Source organism: Scophthalmus maximus, chromosome 5 (assembly GCF_022379125.1).
Source record: "Scophthalmus maximus strain ysfricsl-2021 chromosome 5, ASM2237912v1, whole genome shotgun sequence".
NCBI lineage: Eukaryota > Metazoa > Chordata > Actinopteri > Pleuronectiformes > Scophthalmidae > Scophthalmus > Scophthalmus maximus.
In genome coordinates this window covers 22693257-22716692 of record NC_061519.1, presented here as the reverse complement: position 1 = coordinate 22716692, position 23436 = coordinate 22693257, and the positions used below count along the sequence as shown (strand labels likewise).

Sequence of the window (23436 nt, the reverse complement as noted above, 5' to 3'; positions counted from 1 at the left end):
GTGTGTGTGTGTGTGTGTGTGTGTGTGTGTGTGTGTGTGTGTGTGTGTGTGTGTGTGTGTGTGTGTGTGTGTGTGTGTGTGTGTGTGTGTGTGTGTGTGTGTGTGTGTGTGTGTGTGTGTGTGTGTGTGTGTGTGTGTGTGCGCGTGCTCTCGTCTGCGCGGAGGCAGCAGCCGCCCTTGAGAACACCTTGAGCGAATGTTTCTCTCTCGGATTCCACACACACACACACACACACACACACACACACACACAGCGTCATGCTACACGAAACGTGCTCGTGCAACTCCCGAGAACATTCGAACGAAATGTTCAATGTACTTCAGGCTCAAGCTTTCACGGTTCCACTCAACAAGGGAAGAGAAACGTACGTCCTTCTGGCAATTTGTTGTGAATGAATCAGAGAGAGATTGCAAACTAATTTCGGGTCTGTTCACTGTCCTTTCTTAAATCGGAGTTGATAAATTCCTCATGATTGTGAATCTTCTTCCGGTGTGCCCCGTACCTGCCTCGACCAGAGACATTTGCATTCGGAGCGCGTACCCCAGACTGAAAATGAATAAAGAAACACAGACTCCAAATGATGTCGCCTGGGATTCAGTGGGCGAAGATGAAGTTCTGCTGGTGGATTCGATTTGTGAGGCGAAAAAAAAAAAAAGCGCGACGGTTTCTGGAGCTGGTATCTGTGAAAGATGCCTCACTGTAACCTGAGGGCACAGTGTTGCACAGTTGTTGGTCTGGGTGTGTGTGGTTTAGTCTGTGTGGGACCCAAGGGACCTAAAAATAAGAACGATCCAAGAGATGGATGCAGAGTTGGCTCATCATCAGCCCGCACTTGCGCCGACGTGAGTATTAACTTTTGTGTAGGCTGTAATCCGCCGTGGCACATGTCAAAGTTTTCGAAAAGTCTCCGGTGCCGTCAATTTAAAAAGTTGCCCCACGAAGGTGGATCTCATCGGCGCAGCCAGAAACAGAAAAGAAAAAGAAAGACAAAAATCCCAAAAGACAATATGCATTCACTTCTCTGCCGTCGCGATGACCATGAATCTCTAGCCAAGATGCGGCGGTGATATAGTGAGCTATTAGAGCCGTGACACATACGTTCATTAGCTCCCTGGCGGCACCGCGGCTCCATGCTGGTGCTCCCCGGGGGGAGCGGGAACAGAGGCGGTGGTACATGGACCCTCGAGGAGATGATTGAGAGAGATGGATCAACGCCGGCTCGCCGTCAAGCGCTATTCTCGGCCTGTTGATTGTAATTAGGAAAAATGTCAGTCAAGGCATGTGCTGCCTCGGCGACAGGTCACGGAAGTAAAAAAAGAAGGAAAAAGCAAGAGCTGTAAAGTCTTTCCTGATCAATATCTCCAAACTTCAGTTTGTAACTGGCTGTAGTCAGTCAAAGAAAACCTTAGTTGGCAGAATTGTGCCTTCTCTTCAATCCCCCTCAAAAATGACTACAAAAATCTGCACGTTAGCTCAAATCAGCCAAAGTATGAATCTATACGAATCTATATGAAAAGCCGGTGTTTGCAACATGATTATTAGACATAATGTGTCAAAATATTCAGATTCTGATATGCTCACATTCAAAGCCTGAAGCGTTTGACACAAACTTAATAGAGCCGACAAGGTAGCTCAACGTTTTTACGTGATTATGCCATGATGGGTGAGTACAACAGACTTTTTTTAATAGAGACAGATATATTCATTGGTTGATAATATCGGCCGATGTACGGCAAAATTAAAACTTCATATTTACAGAATTAACAATGCAAAAAAGAAGTGCATTTATGTTTACATAAAAAAAAATTATATATGTTTATTGTCTTGATTCACATTCTATATATTTGGTTGTGTTTTCTTTTTATTTATCGTTATTTCCAATTAAGTTTATGGTTAAACTTTAAAATATCAAGCCTCAATTACATTTCTTTGCCTTAAGGGTTTCATAACGACATCTCAGGCATCATTGCCAATTATTTATATATATATATATATATATATATATATATATATATATATATATATGTATTGAGAATTCTTTTATTCCCTAATATTGTATCGGCTTCCAAAAATCCATATCGGTCAGGGTCTATTTTTCAGTCATCCATTTTAGCTGTGCACCTACGACTTTGACACGTTCATTAAATCTTGAATAAGTTGGACCTCGCAGACTCCATTAGTCTGGGTAAGTGGCTGAGTCAAAGGCATGAAAACCAGGGTGGGGTGGGGGGGTCCAACCCTTCTTCTAGAATTCACACGTCATGTTTTCCTTTGAGAAAAAAAATTTGAAGGGTCAGAGGTCAGCTTCATTATGGCACCTGTCAAAGACCAGACGAGGCACAATTATATCAATAAATAGACTATTAAATGAATGAAAAAATAATGGATGGTAATTGATTAAATTCATAGATCAGTAACTGACAATTCGAAGGTGAAATAAAAGCAACAACAGGCACAAGTAAAATACCTTGAACAGGGTTTTGTTTAATAGCTAGTTCTCTTTCCTTTTCAGTTCCCTCATTCCCCCGGCCGGCGTCACGTTTACCGGCTGCTGTCAATCAAACACGGGAGTTCGACATGCCCTTCCCGCCAGAGAGACAAAGAGCAGACGGAAAGATATTCCTGTTGAGAATTTTCTTTTAAACATTGCAAAGAGAAGAAAAAAAAAGACGACCAAATAGATTTCAGTTGGACAAGGTGAGGTTGGGAAATGTGTCTTACTTATCGCTGTCTGACAAACACCTTCCTCCAACGGAATCGTACTCCCATTCTTCACATTCAGCCACGACGTATCGAGTATTTTTTTGAAAATGGAGTCCGAGCAATCTGTTGCATCGACGACAGATTGACAGATTCCCCCCCCCCCCCCGGGAGCCGCTGCACATGAAGCTGTCGTGCAATTATACAGCTGTAATTACAGATTGTGTTGCGCCCTGACACTACCTGAGACGTCCCGATGCTGCGAGCCCCCATTTGAGGGGGCGTCAGTGAATGCGACAGTGCAGCAGGAACCCCGGAGGTTATTGTGGAAGGTACACTATGATCTCGTTCCCTTTCGAAAAAGGTCAGCCGTGCCCCGTCTACGGAACATCGTTGAATCGCTCGTCTGGGGACTGCGGCGTACCATCCCGTGGACGTCTAATTGATTTAACTTCAGAGACAGTCAGATCGTAATGAGGGTTGTGAGCAGAAAATGTGCACATCTACTGCACTAAGGCTTGGGGTACGTGTACGCGCACCCACCAACATCTCACTCTGGCTGATTGCAGACACCTCTTTGGGACGACGGCAGTCAAACTGAATCCACGATCGTCGCTGAGTGACGGCTTTTGGAAAATAGCTGTCCACCGCCTGCTTCGGTCCGTCCTAATGCGGAGCAGGCTGACAGCAAATTTGCTCCCAACGAACCGGCTGCAGGAGCTGAGTGTAATGGAGGCAGCGTGTGTTCCCATGTTCCCGGGTGTAGGGGGGGGTCCCGTGTTCCCCGCTTCAATATTCTCTCGACAACAATGTCAACCCTTTGACTGTGTTGGTTCATTTCAAGAAGATATATTTTAATAAATTAAACAGTATTATTGGAACACAAACACCTAATAATCTAATGAATTGCCTTTATGAAAATCCCATGTATCAAGTTGATACAGGGCTGAGGAACATCTTTTTTTAGGGTCCTATTAGGCTGGGGGACATAGTAATGACCCCTTAAGTTAGAGGTGATGCCACCCCCCCCCAAAAGACAATATAATATATACTCTATATTCTTTCCAGGTCTCAACAAACAATATCTCCATTTATATGAACAATAAAAATACGCTTGAAGAGAAAAACTTGCACTGTCGTCTCTGCAAAACGAATGATTGGGAATTAGGCGTTCTGAGTCGTCGTTAAAGTGGCAATAGACGACTCTCCCCCCGCGAGCGTTTTTTAAATGAAAGGCCATAAATGTCGGCGCCGATGTCGCCAAGTCCTGTTTTTATCAACCCCTTTGATCATAACAGAAATATAGACATTGTCGCCACTTCCTCGAGTTAGAAAACCCACCAACCAGGAAATGTGTTGTTTGCTCGGATTCTCAAAGGAACACTGAATTATAGATGTTTGATTCTGGACGGCACGTATCATTAGCAGCATGGCCACTACAATCAGCCTGGCAACTGAAACCATAGAAACCCCCAAACGACAGGACGGCAAGGCAAAACTCAAACTGCGCAATAATTAAAGGATAATCACAACAAATACCAAAGCTGTATATCTGAAAATACCTAAACTGTACAATTAGTGTAAAAGTTCACTCAAAGGAAAAAGGAAGCCTGAACTTTTGACAGATGATGTCAAAAGGTCTTGAGCTTTAAGAACCTTCCCCTCCCCGAGTGTGCCTCCACAATCCACGGCTCCATTTTCATTTTGACAACACCCGCACCAAGGCCTCGCCGGTCCTTGGCACAGACCAATCTCGGAGGCCTGAGCAGTGGAAAGTTAATCCGGGAGGGAGACGGAGCCGTTCGCCTGCGCCCACGACGCGCTCGGCTGTCAGTCAAAGATTTTTGGGGCGGGCGCCCGTCCTGACAGCCGTGGACGCCGACATCCCCCGATTGTCCTCGCCGGGAACCTGACCGCTGTTCTCTCCTGAGAATCTATCGACCCCATTAAATATGATCGACTCAATACTGCACGTGACTTTGGAAGTTTTCAGACTGAAATTAAATCATCCATATAAAGACATGAAAAATAACAACGCTGTTAATAACTTTAATCAGTATGGTAGAAAGGATCTTTTTATAGGGATCATTTAAAAAGAGCCTTTTTATGTATTTTATGTATTTTTAAAGCCCCAGTGTGTAATTTTGGTACTTTTCTGGCGGCATCTGGTGGTAAAGTTGCAAACCGCAACCAACTGATCACCCGACAGGGGACACTTTGTGGTAGCGCACCGCTAATTCCATGACCGGTTTCGCGCAGCGTTGGGAACTCAATGTGATGCATTCTGGACCTTTTTATGCAACCGTATTAAATGCTGCGTTCCATTATACTTCGTAAGTGATGTCTGAAAACAAACAGCGAACCAGTGGACAACATCCAGTGACTTTGTGTTCTAGTGGCGTACGTGGTCACGTGTGCGCGTCGCGTCGCGTCGTAGATCTGTGGCCAAACTGAAGCCATTAAAAAAAAAAGAGAGAATGGATCCCGGTAACCTGAGTCAGAACAGAGTCAACAAGTCTGGGCCGTGACAGCTTTATTGAGCCCATTCATTCAGTGAGACGGACCCTCGGCTGCTGTGCACACAGATAAGGGCTGATTGCAGAGGAGCGCAGCCAAATGCAGAATTGCAGGGAGAACAAGTGACATTCAAAATTAACACAGTTGCTGAGGAGCGGTGGCGGCATGAAGGACAAAAAGCCCTCCTCTGTCTTTCTGTCCTCTTTTACCCTTCTCTTGCAAAAGCTGGAATAAATTCTGGAGAAGTTCCCCCTTGTTTCTATTTCCTCCTGTTTGTATCGCCCACTGTGAAATAGCTGTTGAATCGCAAATCTTGATTCTCATTAATTGATCGTCCGTAACAGCTCGGGGGGATGTGACATTTTCGCCGCTCATGCGTACATGATTTATTTCTTGGAGGGATTATAGAGCAATGTTGAAGAGAATTAAGCGGAGGTGTTTGCTATTCCACGAAGCGTGTCTTCTTGCAATATATATATATCCAAAAACTTTTGAAGGCAGACGAGTGAATTGTTGCACTGTGGTGACTCATGCCGTAAAAGTTATGAATATTTTTTTCTCTGCAAGGATAGAACTGTCTGCAACTGTTATGATTCCATTAAAAAAAAAAAGGGGGGATAGGGAAGAGCTGGAACCTGAAGACATGTTTAATGGAATCATTGTTAGTATAATGTGGACGTGGCCTGTGGTGTTCTGAAAAACAGATAAAAGACAAAGCGGCGATGTTTGATTTTAAAAGCAATATTTCCCGAGGTTGTTGCCAAGTTTGCCTCGGAGGTTTGGACGGAACCACTGACGGAATATATTTTGTAAGAGCATCAAGATAAGAAATGTCCTCTCTGTTCTGAATGTGGGATTCCCATAGCAAGATCAAACTACGAGGAAATCAAGCAGAAAAATAAGGAAACTGCAGCACAGAAGGTCAAACACAAATACGTGAAAGAAGGGAATGACAAGGAGATTATGGAGGCTAACGTCAACTCTGGCATTGCAGTGTTACCCGGAAGCAACGTGACATCACCATTAGGACTCTGCCTGTGTGTCACTGTTGTGTTTCGCGTTAACGTGTCCCCGAAAACCACCTCAGTGGACTCGGAGAGCAAGAATTAAAAACACCATGCAGACACCACGGGCCGCTGCCCCATGACGCCCGATGATGACGATGCCTCTCAAACCAAACCAGCTGCCCCCAGGAGGATCCTGGGACACGGAGGAAAGGTCCGAGCCTCGAGGCCTGTGTTCCAGTTGCGGTCCCTTTAAGGTGCGAAAACGTTCGTGGGGGAATGAGTGACGTGCATTATTATGTGCATGAAGGCAAACGTGACAGATTTCTCTTTACAGAAATAACATTCAACAGAATTTTCACGATAAAATGTCTCTTCTTTAAATCTGAAACATACATCAATACGTCATATTGTTGATTAAACTGCCCCTGATGGAAAAGATATACACTAACAAAATGTAAAATGCTATATATTTAGAAATTGCTGCCCCATCTATACTATTTAACTGTTTCTAGTTTTTGTGTTTCATTTTCTTCAATAGAAGCAGACTCTTTACTCTCGACACTCGCACATAGTAAACGCTGTGATAACTGTCTGCATCTCCATAAAACAGTCGGTAGGCCTTCTCCGCCAAGAACGACGGAGCAGAGATTGAGTTCCCTCTCAAAATGAATACAAAAAAAAAAATATATCATTTGTTCGAGAATCACAGCAATCAGAGGACAATTTCCATTTTCACTCATCTGGACACAAAAGCAATTATAAAGTGTGTCTCCGTCGACGGAGACACAAACCCAGTCTTGTTATCGTCCCGCTTTGGATGTAAACTGTGACTTTTTCCCTTCCACCACTGGCTGTTGACGACGTCGATCACCGCAGTGGGCGTGCGTGAGCGCCAGTGTCTGGAACTCAAACTGTTTTTCTCCACTGGCCTCAAACGCGTCTCGATTGCAGGATAACGCACAATAATCGAAAACTGATTTGACGTTTCCTCAGGGCGACTTCTTCCCTCACTCGGGTGGGAAATTGGCAACGGAGCTGAAAAGCTGCTTTTTAAGAATAGTTCTGAATATCATTTTTTTTTTTTTTGGCGGTTTGTCATTTGCCCATTTCTTTTGGGTAAACAGTGTCACATCCACCCTTAAAAAGTGGAAACATTTCCCCGCCTGCTGCTGCGCCTGTCATCTGTGGTCGTGTCCAATGCAGTAATGAATGTTTGAATATGATTTCGAGACGCAGATATATGGCGACACAACTCGACCTCGCCGTTCTCAGAGGAGCAGCTCTCCGCTCGCAGGATGATTAACATCGTCACACACTGTCATTTATAATCAGACAATTCTGTTTGATAAAAGGATGTTTAACAGCAGCACAGAACACGTAATCTTGTTGTGCTGGCAGAGTTGAGCTGACAGTTATGGTCATCAGATGATATTGTTCATACTGTAATAAGGATAAATAAAGCCTCCATCGAACAGAGAACAGTGATTTTCATTTTGGCTGAAGGGCTTGCTCGTAAATTGCTGCAGTGTGTGTTAAGTACAATCTCAATTACGCTTCTGTCGACTGATTCATATTCTGCGGTCTTATCGCTTTTTATTTCCTGGTACAGTTTGTTAATAACAATAGTTGACAGTTAATAAATCTCAACTTGCATCTGTTCCCTAGCAACAGAAATCCGTTGAACGGGAAAACGATCGCTACGAATATTAACACCTCCGTCGCCCCGCCGTTTTTTTTTATAGATCTTTGTGTCTTTGAATGTATGTTGATTTGTGTATTGAGGATGTTTTTCTTCATCCCAGCCTCCACTTGTTTTTTAAGGTTTGTTCGCATCTACTCTGAAAAGTCGTGTGTTCTGGTCGCCCGTCCCTCCGCCCGTCGCCCCTGGCGACAGTTTCATTAAATCTGGCACAAACGTCCACTCGGACCCAAGGACCAACTGATTAGATTTTGGTGGTCGAAGGTCAGAGGTCGAGGTAACCGTGAGCTCCCAGAACAAGTTTTTGGCCATAACTCAAGGATTCACACGAGGATTATGACAGATGCGGTGGAAGTAACTTCCTATCGAGTCTCATGTATCACTCTGCAAGAAAGGGAGATTATTTATTTTGCTTTAAACGTTAAAATTATGGAAAATGATGCACCAGTTTCTGACAGTGGCCTTGGTCTTGTCACCTAACTTCGTACGCAGAAATACAGTAAAGCCCTGATGAAGCTTCTGTGATTAATATTCATAATTGTGGGCAGTTAATCAAGGCATTTTTCCGCAGTCCTTGAAGTAAAAAAGTATTAGTATATTATGGGCTGTTGTCAGTTTCAACCAACCAACTTCAGTTGTCAGGACGGTTTCCCTCAGTGGGGGGTGATGCTGGAAAAAGCGCACAAAACTTTAGAAATGAATCAGCAATTCAGCAACTCGGTGATTCACGACGCTCATATCAACATAGTGAGTTGATATGCGCGCGGGGAAGTGCTTGACGCCGCTGCTCCTCGTGGAATCAATATCTCAGGAGGTTCACACTGCGATTCCTGAAGGCATGGAGTTGGCGTGGCTGCGTCTCTGACCTTTGAGATGTTTCCTGTCTGGTTGATCTGCATTGATTTGACCCGGAGATGAGTTCCAACATGGAGCCTGTCGGTTGGATACCAAAGTGTGCGTGTTTGTTTGCGCGTGTGTGCGTGTGCGTGTGTGTGTACATACTTGTGTGCACTGTACTGTACATGCGTAGGATTGTTTGTTCCAACACTGACAGTTACCTTTGGCCATGGAGCAGTGGATGGTCTCAAAAAGACCTCAAGGCCATCAAGCACACACACACACACACACACACACACACACAGACGATGACGTCATCTTCCTTTTTTTTAAAAAAATACATTTTAAGCAACGTCATTCATCTCAAAGCATTAGGTAATGACATATATTTTAATATAGCTTGGATTCCGGTGAGAAGTGAAGCTTAAATTGCCGAAATTGCGCGGAAAATGAAATGAATCTACCATTTTAATGAAACATTCAATAATTTGATAACTAATGTAAACACGTCCGAAGACCTTTGTTTGTTTCCAATGTTAAATTCTGATATCAAGGTTGTTTTCTTCTCATCTGGTTATTCCATCGTGCGTCGCACACATTGTTATTCCTGGTGTATTTTCCTCATTCAGTTCCAGGTGTAAACAATGTGGTTTTTTTCCTCCATTTGCACCAATACGAGGACGCGCTTTAAGCCGATACGTCTGACCTTCTCCGTTACCTTTATTTTCTGCTCGCAAACTGCAAAAAAAAGTCAACTGTCAACGTTTTCATCACCTCACTGAGCAGTGCAGAGTTGCAACGCAGCAACAATCGATGGAGTATCGCTGAAAGAGTTCAAATCAATAGTCAAAAACCAGCGGACAGAACAAAGAGCAGGAAGCTGTTATGAGCCGTTTTCATCCGGTGCAAAAGTGTAGACGGATGCCGAGAGTCGCCGGGAAACGACGCTCATGTCTCTTAATGTGATAAAAGCTCCGACAAAGAGTTACCGCGATGTGGACCGGGCAGAGTGGAGCAGGAAATGGGAAAGAAAGAAATTTGAGTTGCTTTGGCCTTTTAGAGGACAAAGGAGTGAGTCTTTTTTTGGCAGAAAAGCTTTAGTGCGTCTGTGGGTTTAAAGTGACGTCAAATGAAATCGCAGGGAAGCATTACCTCACTGTTTGACACGGTCAAGTGTTTTTCTTCAGGAGCGTCTGGAACAAGTTAATGTGACATCCGGCGGCCAAAAATACACACGAGGGACTGCTTTAATGAAAACAATGCTTTTTATTCTGGTCATGTGTAACCTCTTATTTACATAAACAGATGCTTATTAAATTGATCTACTGCTGGTTGTATAAATGGATCTTTGTCGTAGCTTGGGGGGGGGGGGGGGGGGGGGGGGGGAGAATGGGATGTGCAAATACAAAATACACAGATTAACAGTTACAGTAAAAATGCTATTAAGGATTGCAAAAACATTCATGCACAAGAGCTGTTGTCCTTGGGCGTAAAGAACGTACTGCACTGAATAAGGCATACAAACTGTTGCTGAAGTTTACAAAAAAGCTAATATCTCTAAGTACTAAGTAAAAGGCAACCGGGGTTCGCCGTCGGCGGAGGTACTTTGACTTAGTACTCGCAGATATCCTATGACCTGGATGACCGAGAAATCGTCGCAGACACAAAAAAAACAGCCAAGTACAATTACTACACAGGTTCATTATGGTTCACCGTATTTCTCATTGTCTTGTACAAAGTCAATTGCGAGAGAGAAAAAAACATTTTTTTAAAAGGAAAAGTACGAAGAGAAATTGATTGCTGAGTGGTGGTAGTGAAAGGCAGGGAATAAATTATGCAGATGATGAGGAACAAATGGACAAGAGAGAGAGAATGGAAACAATTAGTGAACATGGTGAAAAATATGAATCAATTAAGCGGTATGAATGAATGGTAATTCTGAAGGAGAAAACCATTATAAATATGTAGACTTCACTTTGGAAAAGCTTTCATTTTGGGGAGAAAAATTATTAATATTATACGGTAGAAATTATTACTTGTATTTCTAAAACTTACTTAGTGAAAGTGCCATTATTTAGTCCCAAATCTGTTACCTGCAGTACGTTCCGTTAGGCAATGAATTCGTTTTTAATTTGTGCAGTTATTGATTTTCATAAAGTAAGTGTCACATTCCCACGTGGACAATATATTTAATTCAATACCTTATCGCGTGAGCACCAGCAAATTGCTAGATGGCGTAAAAAAAAAAATGAATTTGTATAAAATGCGCCAAACCAATCAGGGAAATGAAATAAATGAACAAATAAATTAAATCCATCGGAGCCTTCAGGCGAAACCATCCATCATTTTTCCAAATAATTTCCTTTCGTGTGTACAGTATGTCCCCTCCGCTTTAAGAGTCGTCCTCGGTCTTAATGATGTGGAAAAGTGTAACGTTGAACAGGACCTGGTGGCCGTTGTTCCAGCCGTAGAGGGTGCGGTCCCTGGCGTTGTAGTCCAACATCGACATGTGGAAGTACTGGTTGTGAAAGGGGATGTCCGTGTACTCGTAAGTGGAGCTCTTCGTGGAGTAAGCGTAGTACACCTTGGCCCCCGTGAGGTGGGAGTTGGTGATGTAGAGCGTGCCGCAGATCATGAACGACTCGCCGGCGTTCCTCTTCGAGTACTCCGTGTTCCACGTGTTGAGGATTTGGAGCGTGTCGGGGTTCAGCTGGCTGATGACGATGTTCCCGGCGTTCTGGTTGGTCGCGTACACGGCCCACAGGCCCAGCTCGTCGGCCATCAGGTCGATGTCGGAAAAGCCTCCCCAGGTGTAGGGGTACACGTTGTGGAAGCCCGCCGACTCCAGGGCCCTCTGCGTGACCACGCGGCCCGACTCGAAGCTGTACCTCACCACGATGTTACTCTGCATCTTGTTGTAGTACAGCGAGCCGTTGTACACCACGTGGTTGGTCCCGGCCCATTTGAAAGGGAGGTTGTACGTTCGCGACTCGGCCCCTGCCACAAAATCGGCGGTGGATTTATACTCTTTGACGATCTTGTTGTTGGTGTAGCTGTCCATGTACCAGACCTGCGGACAAATGAACACGGACGCACAACAATCCGGTGACTTTTTTTTCCATCACGAGAACCCTCCAGGTGGTTGGTCCGAGGTGGATGTAAATCTTCAACAATCCCTAATATCTTTAGTTATATCAAGTTAAAACAAAAAGAGATCTTTATGATATGTGCATGAGAAACAAATAGGAAATAGGGCATTCTTTAATTTAAAATAAACAGGATGGCAGAACACAGGCACTTCTACACTTGGTGGAAGTTAATAAAGGCAGTTCAAACTAGGGAGGGAAATGTGAGTTGAAATACAAAAGATACTTTTTGTATTCCTAATCTGAAAATATAGCATCCAAGTGGAATTAAGGATTTTGTAGTTTTGGGAGTTATAAAGTTTTTTTTTTAATCGTAGATTTTTTCTTCTATATTTTTTTTCTATACTACAAACGATGCTACAGAGCAAAGTGTTAAATAGGCCTGGACCTGGACCCTGAGGCAAGAGTCCAGCGGGTAATCCAGCCATTTTTGAGCAGTACTCAAAAGTTAGGCACAAAGCCGGCTCACTTTTCTGCTCCATAGATCTCCATGGTGACCTGCGCCGCACAGCTAACCAGGACCAGATCAAAACAGCCCGACCAATCAGTGGCATTTTAATTGCGCAGACAGTCTTCCGATCCCGTCAGGACTCCTGCCAGCGTCGACGCTTTTACATTCACATTCCGTTACTGCGGCTCAGAATATCAGATGAAAGGCACTGTGGTGATAATTGGAATTAAAAAAAAAACTATGCTCTCCGTTGTCTTTTAATATACAAATAATTCACACACTGTTAAATATTTCCTCTGAATATAAATGCTCATCAAACATGAACTACTGTTCATTATTATGAAATAATAATGAACAGTAGCCGAAGCAGAGACATTATCAGTATCTTTTTAATGTGCATCACATATTCATTGTAGTGTGTTCGTCACCAGACATAAATACTCACAGAGCATGTTTACCTATTCATAGCTAAAACGTAGAAATTATTTGATAGTTTTGCGATTTTTTTTACACCAAATTCCTTTGTTTGCATGGATGTCAAGAAACGTTGAAGAGGATACAGGGGGCGACTTCGCTCATTTCTGTGACACTATTCTTAGACTGTTTGTTTGTTTGTCTTGGATGCCGTGTAATTTCATTTTGTTTCAATAGTGCACCATCCCTCAAAGATTATTAATTTCCCTTGTTCCAGACATCTTGTGGTGTGGTGATGTTTTCTGTAAAGCCCTGTGATGAAGGCCCTGTGCCAAGTAGTAAAGCGCAGACACTTCCAGTAACTTTTAGTCCGTGTCATTAGTGTGATTGATTATTTATTCCACATTCAGTTGAAATGCTTTGAAATTTTACAACTTATCTTTCCTCTAAACAACAAAAAGGAGGGAGGCGGTCGTGAGTACATTATTAAAATCGCTCGGCGTAGTTTCAAAGGATTGCGAAAACAAACAAAACTGGCCTCACCCGGTTGTTCTGGGGAGACGCCTGTGGGTCGGTCATCCAGGCTCCGAATCTCGTCCCCGATGTTTTCACTGTCAGAGGCCCGGTGATCTTCATTAGCTTGCCACATGCTGCGAACACAACACACACAATTCTGGTCACACACACACACACACACAGACACACACACGCACACACACACAGCACAAAACTACAGCCAATGTTATGATGTTGATTCTGGAAAATAACTCTCAAAGCACTGGAGGGGCTGTGGCTCATTTTTCACTAAGAAGTTTCTTCCGGTTCTGTGTGCAGCATATCTGCACCAACACACGCCTCCTCCGCTGCTCAAGCAATGCTGAGGATGACGAGACAATCTGCCACAATACAGCAACATGTAAAACCCCTTTTCTCATGTGTCAAAGCAGGGTGAACATTCATCCCACGTGGTTTTAATATTTGAAGGACTTGAGCCGCACTTGAATCATCTTGCCAGACACTTTAATTGTTCCAAAGGACTGTAGGCTTGCACTTAAACTTGCGAGGTCCCTATTAAGTACTTAACTGCTATTTTACCAAATCAATCAAACCCCAAGCACGTTGAATGCTCCAGTAATCATTTCGAGCCCGGACAGATTTCCAGCCACTTCCCATTAACATGCACGTTAGCTATTTACGTTGACATTTTGACAGGTCCCATCCACGTTGAACCTGGCAGTTGGCAAATTGGGAGCTTTAGTTATGCGAAACCTTTATCTGAGGGGGAAGCTGCTCCGGAGGCAGAATTGATCTCATTAGCTGCGTTCAACGTCAATGGATGGAGCAAAGAAAACCACAGCTTTTCACTGCCTGACTGCATCTGGCAAATAACAATCCAGATGCAAAGTTCTCCGCGAGGCCGCAACAAAGTAGAAAAGTCATAAAGTCATCAGATTCGAAAGAAACATTACAGTCAAAAGAACATCGTGGTAAAGCCCTCCGATGAAAGAAGACATTAAGAAGGGATTTAAAACAAATTTACTGAGTCAGTCGGCCTGATGTCCTCAGGCAAATTGTTCCGGAGCCTCGGGGCCCTGGCTGCAAAACCTCTGCCCCCTCAAGTGTTCAACCATGTCTCTGGAGGAGAGAACAGACCTCTGCCCGAGCATCTCAAGGTATGAGAAAGTGCATAGGGTACTAAGACGTTGGAGATATAACAGGTAGAAAAAAAGTCCTTAAAACGAATCAGTAATCCAATCAATTTTAACACATACTTTAAAAAAGGCTAAAATAGGAGTGAGGTGATCAAGTCTCTTAGGATAAAGTTGAAGTTCTAGTACAGTTTGGAGTGCATCAATAGATTTTTAGATTCAGGCAGGTAAAAAGGCTGTTGCAGTAATCCAGATGTGATGAGGCACAGTGTGGTCTCTGTGTCTTTAAGAAGTGTTCCTGAAATACCTTTATGATGATAAAAACACTTAAATTACTGTCAAACCAAACGCTAATATTCTGCAGCGACAGGCTTGGTATGATCCACGAGGGGACCAGCCGATAGCAGGATCGGTTTTGCCATGTGCTGTGATCTAATGATGAGAATTTCTGATTTGCTCGAGTTTAGCTGAAGGAACGTTTTTCATGTGAGCTCAGCCGTCGAGGGTCTGCGGGTAGAACGGGCAGGAACATCTGTGTATCGTCAGCATAACAAAAGAACGGGACACCATGTTTATGAAGAATGCGGGGGAAGGGGAAGCATGTACAAAGAGAAAGAAAATTTGTCCCAGAACCAACCCCTGGGGTACACCATGTTTAACAGTAGAAAAAATGATGTCACGTAGTTATTCACTGAGATACAGAATCTCCTACTTGACAGGTAAGATGAAAAACACTGTAGGACTGAACCACACAGCCCAGTGCCTCCGTCAAGAGGATGCGATTAAAGAGGAATCAAAAAGACAAAGAACAAACAAACATATGAAGTGAACGTATCGATCCTGACTTTGTGTAGGCTTAGAGAGATGTTTCTTTCAGCGGCCAGAGTACAAATCTTCCTGATGCCGCCACTATTCATCTTTACCTTGGAAAAAAACGCCTCTAGGTTCTGTGAGCGGAAGTTTACTCAAACCACTGACATCATTTCTGCCTCCAGTAGCGGTTCTGCCTTTTTCGCCCTCGCTGCAGGAAATGCGATCCCTTTGCCACTGTAAAATAGACTCTCCATGGCCACGGTGTGATAGTTCTGGACTCACTGAGTTTGCTCATACAGCTGCGGAGACGATTTTCCAGGCTTTGGACCCTCTGTTGCAGCTCCTCGTAGTCGTAGGCTCCCATCTCCTCCTGGATCCCCATCAACACACCAGACAGGTTTCTGATCTCCTCTTTGAACTGAGAGATGAGCCTGGTGTCTGTCTTGTATTGCTCCAGGACAGGGATCAGCGGCTGCAGGGACTCCATCTTTCCCTTTAGCTCCTAGAATACGACATGAAAAAACCCCACCCCGTCTCAACACATCCCTCAGTCTGGCAGGACAATTGTTTGTTTCGAAAATGCGGCAGTTTCCTGATGTTTTGCAGTAATAGAGCCAACATCTTTGACGGAGGCAGAATATATCATTTAGGAAACCTGAAGCATATACCCCCTCCCCCGACTGACAGTTGTTTGTGCTTGTGTAAGAGTTTCTAAGACTCCGATCAATGCCAGATATACAGCCATCGTCTTATAGCAGTGGGTCAGTAAACACAAGTGCTTTCAGCATTGCTTTTGCACGAATGCAGTCCGCTTCTTACTAAGTGATTATTGTTAAAAAATGAATACTACCTGAGGGGGAAGAGCATAGATGTATTTTATCAAATGCTAGAGTAAAGAAATAAACAAAACACTGATATTTACAGCAACAAACGTCTATATCAAAACCTTGAGCTGTGACAGAAGAGACGGGGGGGAAGGGAGAAGCTCTCGTTGGAACCAAACAAATTCCACTGATGATAATAAGCTATTCTCATTACTGCAATTGCTCTTGTCATAGTGGTTAAGTAAAGGCAATGTCAATTATGCAATGTCAATTCATATGGGAGTCCTCGCTCTGCTGGGAAAGTACGTTCAGAAATCTTCACAATGAAAATTGCCTTTGCATTTGAACCACATCGAAACGCTTCTTGAAATTGCCCATCAACATTTATCTTTTTTTTTCTCCGTTTTTTACAGCGTGGGATTCGAGAGGAAGCCAGTATAATAACTGAGAATCTTTCTATCTACATAGGTTTTGATTAACATGGCAGATGAATGCTACAATTACAATAAAAACACTGCACATCATCAGTACAACTAATAAAGCTTTTACCCATGGAACTATTCTGATGGTCACTGCTGCAGTACTCATATCCTTTGTAAGAGTTTTGAAAAATAACTTCACATTAGAATGAGGATCTGTGTTGTCAGCCTCGTTGTTATAGAGTCGTCAGCATGTATGCTGGATGGTGCCTCCACAGCCCGTCTAGCTCTTAAGACGACCCTGTCTTTGGCCGGGCAGCGGTGGAGCTGTATCGACCTTATCCAGAGCGAAAGTTTACAAGTTCAGCTGTTTCTCAGGTATCTTTAGACGCAGCCGTTTCCTGGCCTCCCCCTTGGTATTTCTCACAGGGCTCAAACACAACACACACAAACGAACACCTACCTGAAAGTTCTTGCTGACAAGCGTCCTCCTGTCCGACTCGATCTGTCGAAACTTGGACCGCAGCCCCTTGATCTGGCTCTCCATCCTCATGATGTACTGAAAGTCCCTCTGCGTCCGCAGGTTCAGCACCTCGATTGACTGCGACATGTTCTGCACCTTTTTTTTTTTTTTTGAAAAGAATGAAACAGTGCAGCATTGATTTTCCCGTCCGCCGCCGCGTGATTAAAATGTCCTCCGTGTTTCGGGAGGCCACCGCGCGCCGGGCGTCCCGAGGAATAAATCAACATTTTGACCTCCAAGGTGATTGTCTTCTAACCGTCTATGTGTGATCGGAATGTCGCTCGGACGTGGGACTTTAACATGGCAGTTTTTCTCTCAGTATTTTTTCTCACTTTGTCGGTTATAATCCGCCCAAAAAACGGCCTGTTTTCAATGTCTTGGATAAACTATTGAATCCGTGGGGGTTTGGCAACATTGACACAGACACCATTAGTGTTTATGGGGTGTGTGAACAAGAGGAAATATCGTCCTTTTTTCTCTTTTCTCTTTGACTATCGTTGCAACCAGCCAACATTATTGGAGCACATAACTGGCAAAGTGGCACAACACTCACATTGTGTTCTGCATACTTCTCTGGCTCTGGTAGCCGGATCCTAAAATGGCCTCACAGAAGCCCTGGAGCAGCTTAGTACATTAGTGTCAAAAGGCCCCAGTGAATGACAGCGAACACCCTTTGGCACACCACATAAAAATGTAGGTTAGAGCAGCGCTTCCTTATATGGCATACTAATTGAGGAAAGTGACTCCAGTGCCCGGGCTGTTTGTTTGTTTGCGGATGATGCATCAAATCACTACTGTCATGGTGGAAAGAGAGAAAACAACATTTGGGAGTAAACGTGATGTTTCTACTCTAATTTGCAATGTTGGCTGCTTCGTTAAGAGTTCATTTCATGAAATCAATTAAATATTCATGCTTTTAAAAAAACAAAACAGGGTGGTGGAAGTAACATCACCAATCAAATGCGTAAAGCTTCGTCAAACTTCAGACCTGAGCAATACCTTGAATGGTGTATTGGAAGAAAAACAAAATCGAAGCCGGCGCCGTCCCGTGGTGTTAAGGTGAGATGGAGAGCATTCTCATCTTCACAAGCATGCAGCCATTCGGCTGATGCCATCCATGTAATATATGCATTAGTATAAAACAGGGTTAGGGGACCTGGCCAGGGCAATCTCTCTGAGGATTAGGTCAACAAAGAAGCATGAATTATGACAGGAATCAATGTCTGGTGTATATATGAATTTTGGTGTGCTGATTGCTTGCAGTAAATATGCGAGTGAGAGTGTGTGTGTGTGTGTGTGTGTGTGTGTGTGTGTGTGTGTGTGTGTGTGTGTGTGTGTGTGTGTGTGTGTGTGTGTGTGTGTGTGTGTGTGTGTGTGTGTGTGTGTGTGTGTGTGTGTGTGTTGTGTGGCTGCGTGCTCCGCACCTTCTCCAGGAGCTGGCGGAGCTGTCTGCCTTTGGCATCTCTGGAGCACAGATTCTGTTCAGGTGCCACCACCGTGCAGACGCAACGCCCATCTGCATCCTGAGCCGAGCTGTACACCTGCCACCCCTCCTTCGGCCTGATGGTCTGCATACAGAAACACGGGCACAGTGGTAAAATTCGCAGCGCACACACACGCACACACACACACACACACACACACACACACACACACACACACACACACACACACACACACACACACATCGACTGCGAGGCACAAACAGCGAATTCAACTCCGGTGGCATATCGCGACACTCGGCTGCAATGGTTTCCTTATTTTTTTATGTCACGGGTTATCCATTCTTCTGCCTCATGCCCCCCCCAAGATTTGACACCAACCACTTCCGCTGACTTATAAAAAAGTCTGGGCTTTGAGCGAGAACAAAGTGCTTTCCCTGTGAGATATTCCTCCGCTCACAGTATATGGTCTCCAGCGAATTTCCTCTCCAACAATAAATAGTGTTTCCTGGCCTTGATGAATAGCCAGGCGGTTGAAATTCCTCTGTTTCTCCTCACCAGGCCGTCCAATGCCTCAACTGAATGTCCTGCACGGAGACGCAGATAAACCTGATTTGTGGGGCGCTTTTCCTGCTCTTTATTACACTCAATATGCTGCACGGCTCTCGAGCGTTAAAGTCTAAAGAACATAAAGTTATGCGTCATAAGCCAATGCAGCGTATTTTAATGCAACGCCATCAACCACCGTCACGACTGGGCGCAGTAAAAACCGCTTCCCCTCCAAATATTGATCAAAGTGCCGGGAGAAAACGGATACCTATCGGACGCACAAACAGAATAAGTATTTGAACAATACGTCTGTTCACTGCGAGCCGGGGAAATTAACACAAGCCTGCAGCCAAATTTTGGCAACCTTTGACTGCAGATGGTAAATCTGCCTGCACCACTAGCCTCTTTGGCAGACAACCAGATATCGTTTGGATTTTTTTCTATTTTTTTTTTCTTCTATCTGTATAGGGAGAATAAAATGTGAAACATGTGAACGTTGGCATCCGGCACGCCTTTGAAGCTGGTGGCCAGAAGATGGAAGGAGCCCCTGCTCAGAGTGCAGGCGTTACTTCCTTCTCCCATTCATCCTCTTGCCTGACAGCGTCAGCAGTTTACAGAGTATTCGGGATCAGCCATGAAAGATCATGTCCCCTCTGAACAGGCGAAGAGGCGTCACGGTAAAAAGGCGAGAGAGCAGACACTGACTCATCGTTTTCACCCACGGAGAAGCTCCATCTGCAGGTAGAATGTCAAGACATTACATGCCGTTCATATCATCACATTGCTCTTAGTAATTGTAAGTGTGTAAAAAATGAAATTCTTGCCCAAGTCACGCAGAATCTGATATTCTTATTACTATTTTTTTTAACACATTTTCACTTTGATCTTGATGTCAAAAAAAATCTGTAAACAAAAATACTTTCTATGCTATATCAATCTCCTGAGCTTTCATTCTTTGCCCCAGCACATCTCTCTGATGTCGCCACTATAAGATTGTAAGAAAATGTTTTTTGATATTATCAAAGCAATGCAGCCTTGATCTTTGTCCGGATACTGGTTAACTTTGTGATCCAGGAATCACAGCTTATTCTACCCATGCCCTGGTTCTGATATGATTATTTAATGTAAAATTAAAAAAATAAATAAAAGCCATGAAATAGAATATAATAATGGCTAATGGCATGTGTCTGAACTCCTCTGCTCGGTGGGAATTACATGAAGAACAAAAACCACAGCGAGAAAAAAAAAAAAAACAGAAGAGGGAAAAGTGACAAAATTATCTGCAGGTCGTGTGTGGCACTTATGGAATTATTATCAGGGAGACTAGATGGCTTGGTGCACCACGACTGTACCTGGGATCAGCCTCTCTCGTGGCGTCACAGCTGAATGGGATGAGAGAGGGAGAGAAAACATCCTCACTCCGTCATTCCCCCACTTTGCTGTAAAAGGCTCCTTAAAAGACGGCAGCTTCACTAATCTGTTAAAACGCTCCTTCTCCTGAGTGACGCACATCCTTCCCTCTTTTCTCACTTGCACACTTCCTCACACTAAAATGAATTTGTAGCGCTGCCAAGCCAGATGCACTCTCCAACCGGCTTTTCTTCTTTTTTTTGTGAGGAGCTCTACACAAAGAGTTTTTCTCTCATTAAATTATTCAGACAGCTGGCTCCTCTTTTTGTTTTGGGGCGTTCATTTCGACTTCCTGACAGATCCGAGAATACGGATTCTTTCTTTCTGAGTTTCTCACTTGGCCTGTAAACATCTCCTGTTTTTATTGTTTCCCAGAATATAAGACGAACAACATTAATTTTCTGCACACAACTTTCAATCACGGTCAAAGTGATACTATAGGTGGGGACACTGCTTTGCAATCGAGACACTGGCCCGGGGATTGTTCTCTGCATGGGTGGGATGAACCTAATCGACCATTGTTCTCGTCCAAATGGCTTGGTGATCTGCAAGCTGCTGCGCACCCTAATTTGTGATAATGCTCCCGAATTTCCATTCTCATTTCGGGAGGCTTAAGCTGGCAGGACAGATTTCCAATTCAAACGAAAACACCATTCAAAACACATAGGCTGCAGGAACAGGGACAACTGCATCACACCCTAATGCATCATTTTGGTTTAAGTCAGAGTTTTGTATCAATATGTTTCGTGCTGCCTGGGGACGATTTGTCTCTTTTTTTTTGTCCTACAATGACTGAACTCTCCCCGAAAAGTGAGTTATGTGCTTGGCAATACTCCAGGATCGATACCGATGCTATGTGGTTGATGTAGGCAATGACCAGCGAGTGCTGCGAGTGCGCCTCTTCCTCCACCACCGCTGCTTTTCAATTCAGCTTTCAGTTTTCATTTCACATCGCCCCCCCCCCCCCCATATATTTACTGTCAGTTATTGCTTACAAGTACCGGAGAGAATATTGGCTGCACGGTGACAATAGCGAAAAAGGGAAATGATGGCAGGAGACATGAAATGACTCATTCTATGTTTATCGGTTGTTTCACAACGCTCCACCCGAAAGGAATCACATCCACTGTGACCTGAACTTTGCAGCACTACATCCAACTAACAGATCGAGCTGATGACGACGATGACCATGATGATGACCATGATGATGAAGTGAGTCTGTGCTTTTCTATTATACATAACAATAAGTGTTGAAGGGGGGAAACTCACCACTGATGGGCAGTAGCCGAACAGCAGCAGGAACAGCAGCGGGTTCAGCACCGCGGACAGCGACCACATTCTGCTGCACAAAGCCTCCCCTCGTCCGCCTCCTCTGCCGCGACGGGAACAACGACACGGAGGAAAAAAGAAAAAAAAAGAAATATTCACGCAAGTTTCTGCCCGCGGGCTCGCGCCACCGCGTCCACTGCGCTGGTAGAACCCCCTGGCTTCCTGGCGAGGCGGCGGCGGCGGAGGAGGAGGAGGAGGAGGAGGAGGAGAGCGAGGGGGAGGGGGGGCGGCCTCATCCATCCTCTCGTCCCCGTTACGCATGGCAGGTGGGCAGCGGGGAGAAGCATCGTCACTGTGCGGGGGGGGAGAAAAGTTTGTGGGGCAGCGAAAGCATCCCGAGGTCACACGGGGAACGGTCTGTCTTCACGGATGTGACATCATCCAGCTGCCTCGCTGGACTTCGTAATGACTCCAGCTGGTAACGTAGACGTGCGCGCGGAGGAACCACCGGCAGCGGTGCGCCGACTGAAGTTGCAGCTCGGGCTTAAATTTATATATATATATATATATATATATATATATATATATATATATATATATATATAGTACCCGAACACACACACACACACACATATATATATACAGCTGCTGCAGGTGAAGAAGAAGAGTGCGAGATCACTGATGATGGCAACGCGCGTAATTTACATATACGCTGCGTAAACACGATGAGGAAAAGAGTTGTTTAATTTAAAATGACTGCAGATTCAGAAGTTAAAGATAAAATAAATTTCCCAAGTTAAAGATGAAATATAAAAAAAATTGAACAAGAGATCACATTAGGTCATATGCTGCGTTCCATTATACCTCGGAACTCGGATCCCGGAAGTTGGGGTGTTGTTGTTTTTGGGGGTTTTTTCGACGGGTGTTTCAGTTGCAATTTCTGACTCGGAGGTCGTAATTCCGAGTACCGAGATTATACTGGAACGATTAACACGATTTCAGAGTTCTGAGTTCCGAGGTTTAATGGAGAGCAGCATAAAGACAAACGGCCAGACACACGGAAGAACGCGACAGCTGATTCCTCTTCCGGTTTCCGGCAGCGCTGAAAAAATTGAGTGTTTTGTCCCTTTTGGGCAGCCGTATTCAACTTGATGGAGCAAACATGGCGGCGCACGCGGAAGTCGGTCTAACTATGTAACTATAATTAACTCATTCAAAGTTTATGGTGTTGTATACTAAGTAGCGATGATGTGAAGATGTATTGAAGAGAAGTCCGCCGACACCGTCTTGATTGTATATAAAGGTTTATTACAAAAAGACCAGCATCAATTCAAGCACTGCAGAACTTGGAGAGAGTCCGGCACAAAAGGACAGCTCGGCAGACACTGCTTCGGGTTTACACTTATATAGGTCCGTTGTTATCTAAAGAAAGAACATCTGGTTCCTTCGGGTTATCTTATGTAAGAACTAAACAAAAGAGGGGTTAAAGGAAAGGTCAGGGGTTATCAGGAAGCCCCCAGCATAACATTCCAGAGTAAGAAAACGTAAACCACATGTGCTACTCACATTACATATATTGATAAAAAGACACTACAATGGAAAAAATATATTGCATACTTAATAATTTTGCAAACGGCACAACTAATGGTATTCTGAATGAGTTATTAGCAGTTCCTGCTCTGAATGTACCATGAATGTACAAACAACTAGAATCCTTGGAGCATATTCTTTCTTAATAATGGATGTTTATTTGCAATGGACATTGA

At 44.1% G+C, this 23436-nt stretch overlaps 1 protein-coding gene across 4 annotated transcripts; it reads right to left on the bottom strand.

The window, feature by feature from the left end:
* Nucleotides 1-10136: 10136 nt before the first annotated feature.
* LOC118311075 (noelin-3) lies at nucleotides 10137-22782 on the bottom strand. 4 transcript variants are annotated; one of them, XM_035634603.2, is made up of 7 exons: nucleotides 22535-22782; nucleotides 21671-21773; nucleotides 18425-18568; nucleotides 16941-17096; nucleotides 15517-15736; nucleotides 13316-13422; nucleotides 10137-11831 (listed from the first exon to the last, which is right to left on the bottom strand). In XM_035634603.2, the coding sequence occupies exons 2-7, from the start codon at nucleotides 21737-21739 to the stop codon at nucleotides 11154-11156; spliced, it is 1374 nt and encodes a 457-aa protein (XP_035490496.1). In that variant the 5' UTR covers nucleotides 21740-21773; nucleotides 22535-22782; the 3' UTR covers nucleotides 10137-11153. The 4 variants fall into 4 exon arrangements, with proteins under 4 accessions (XP_035490496.1, XP_047188198.1, XP_047188197.1 ...); XM_047332242.1 differs by lacking the exon at nucleotides 22535-22782 and adding an exon at nucleotides 20344-20373 and having other exon boundaries at nucleotides 18425-19726; nucleotides 21671-22231; XM_047332241.1 differs by lacking the exon at nucleotides 22535-22782 and having other exon boundaries at nucleotides 18425-19726; nucleotides 21671-22231.
* Nucleotides 22783-23436: the final 654 nt, after the last annotated feature.

Coding starts and splice junctions, on each gene's coding strand:
- LOC118311075 (XM_035634602.2), bottom strand. CDS start 21,991: ATGCGTAACGGGGACGAGAGGATGGATGAGGCCGCCCCCCCTCCCCCT. Junction 18,569..21,670: donor TCGGCTACTGCCCATCAGTG/GTGAGTTTCCCC, acceptor TTCTGTATGCAG/ACCATCAGGCCGAAGGAGGG. Junction 13,423..15,516: donor CAGCTGTATGAGCAAACTCA/GTGAGTCCAGAA, acceptor TTGTGTTCGCAG/CATGTGGCAAGCTAATGAAG.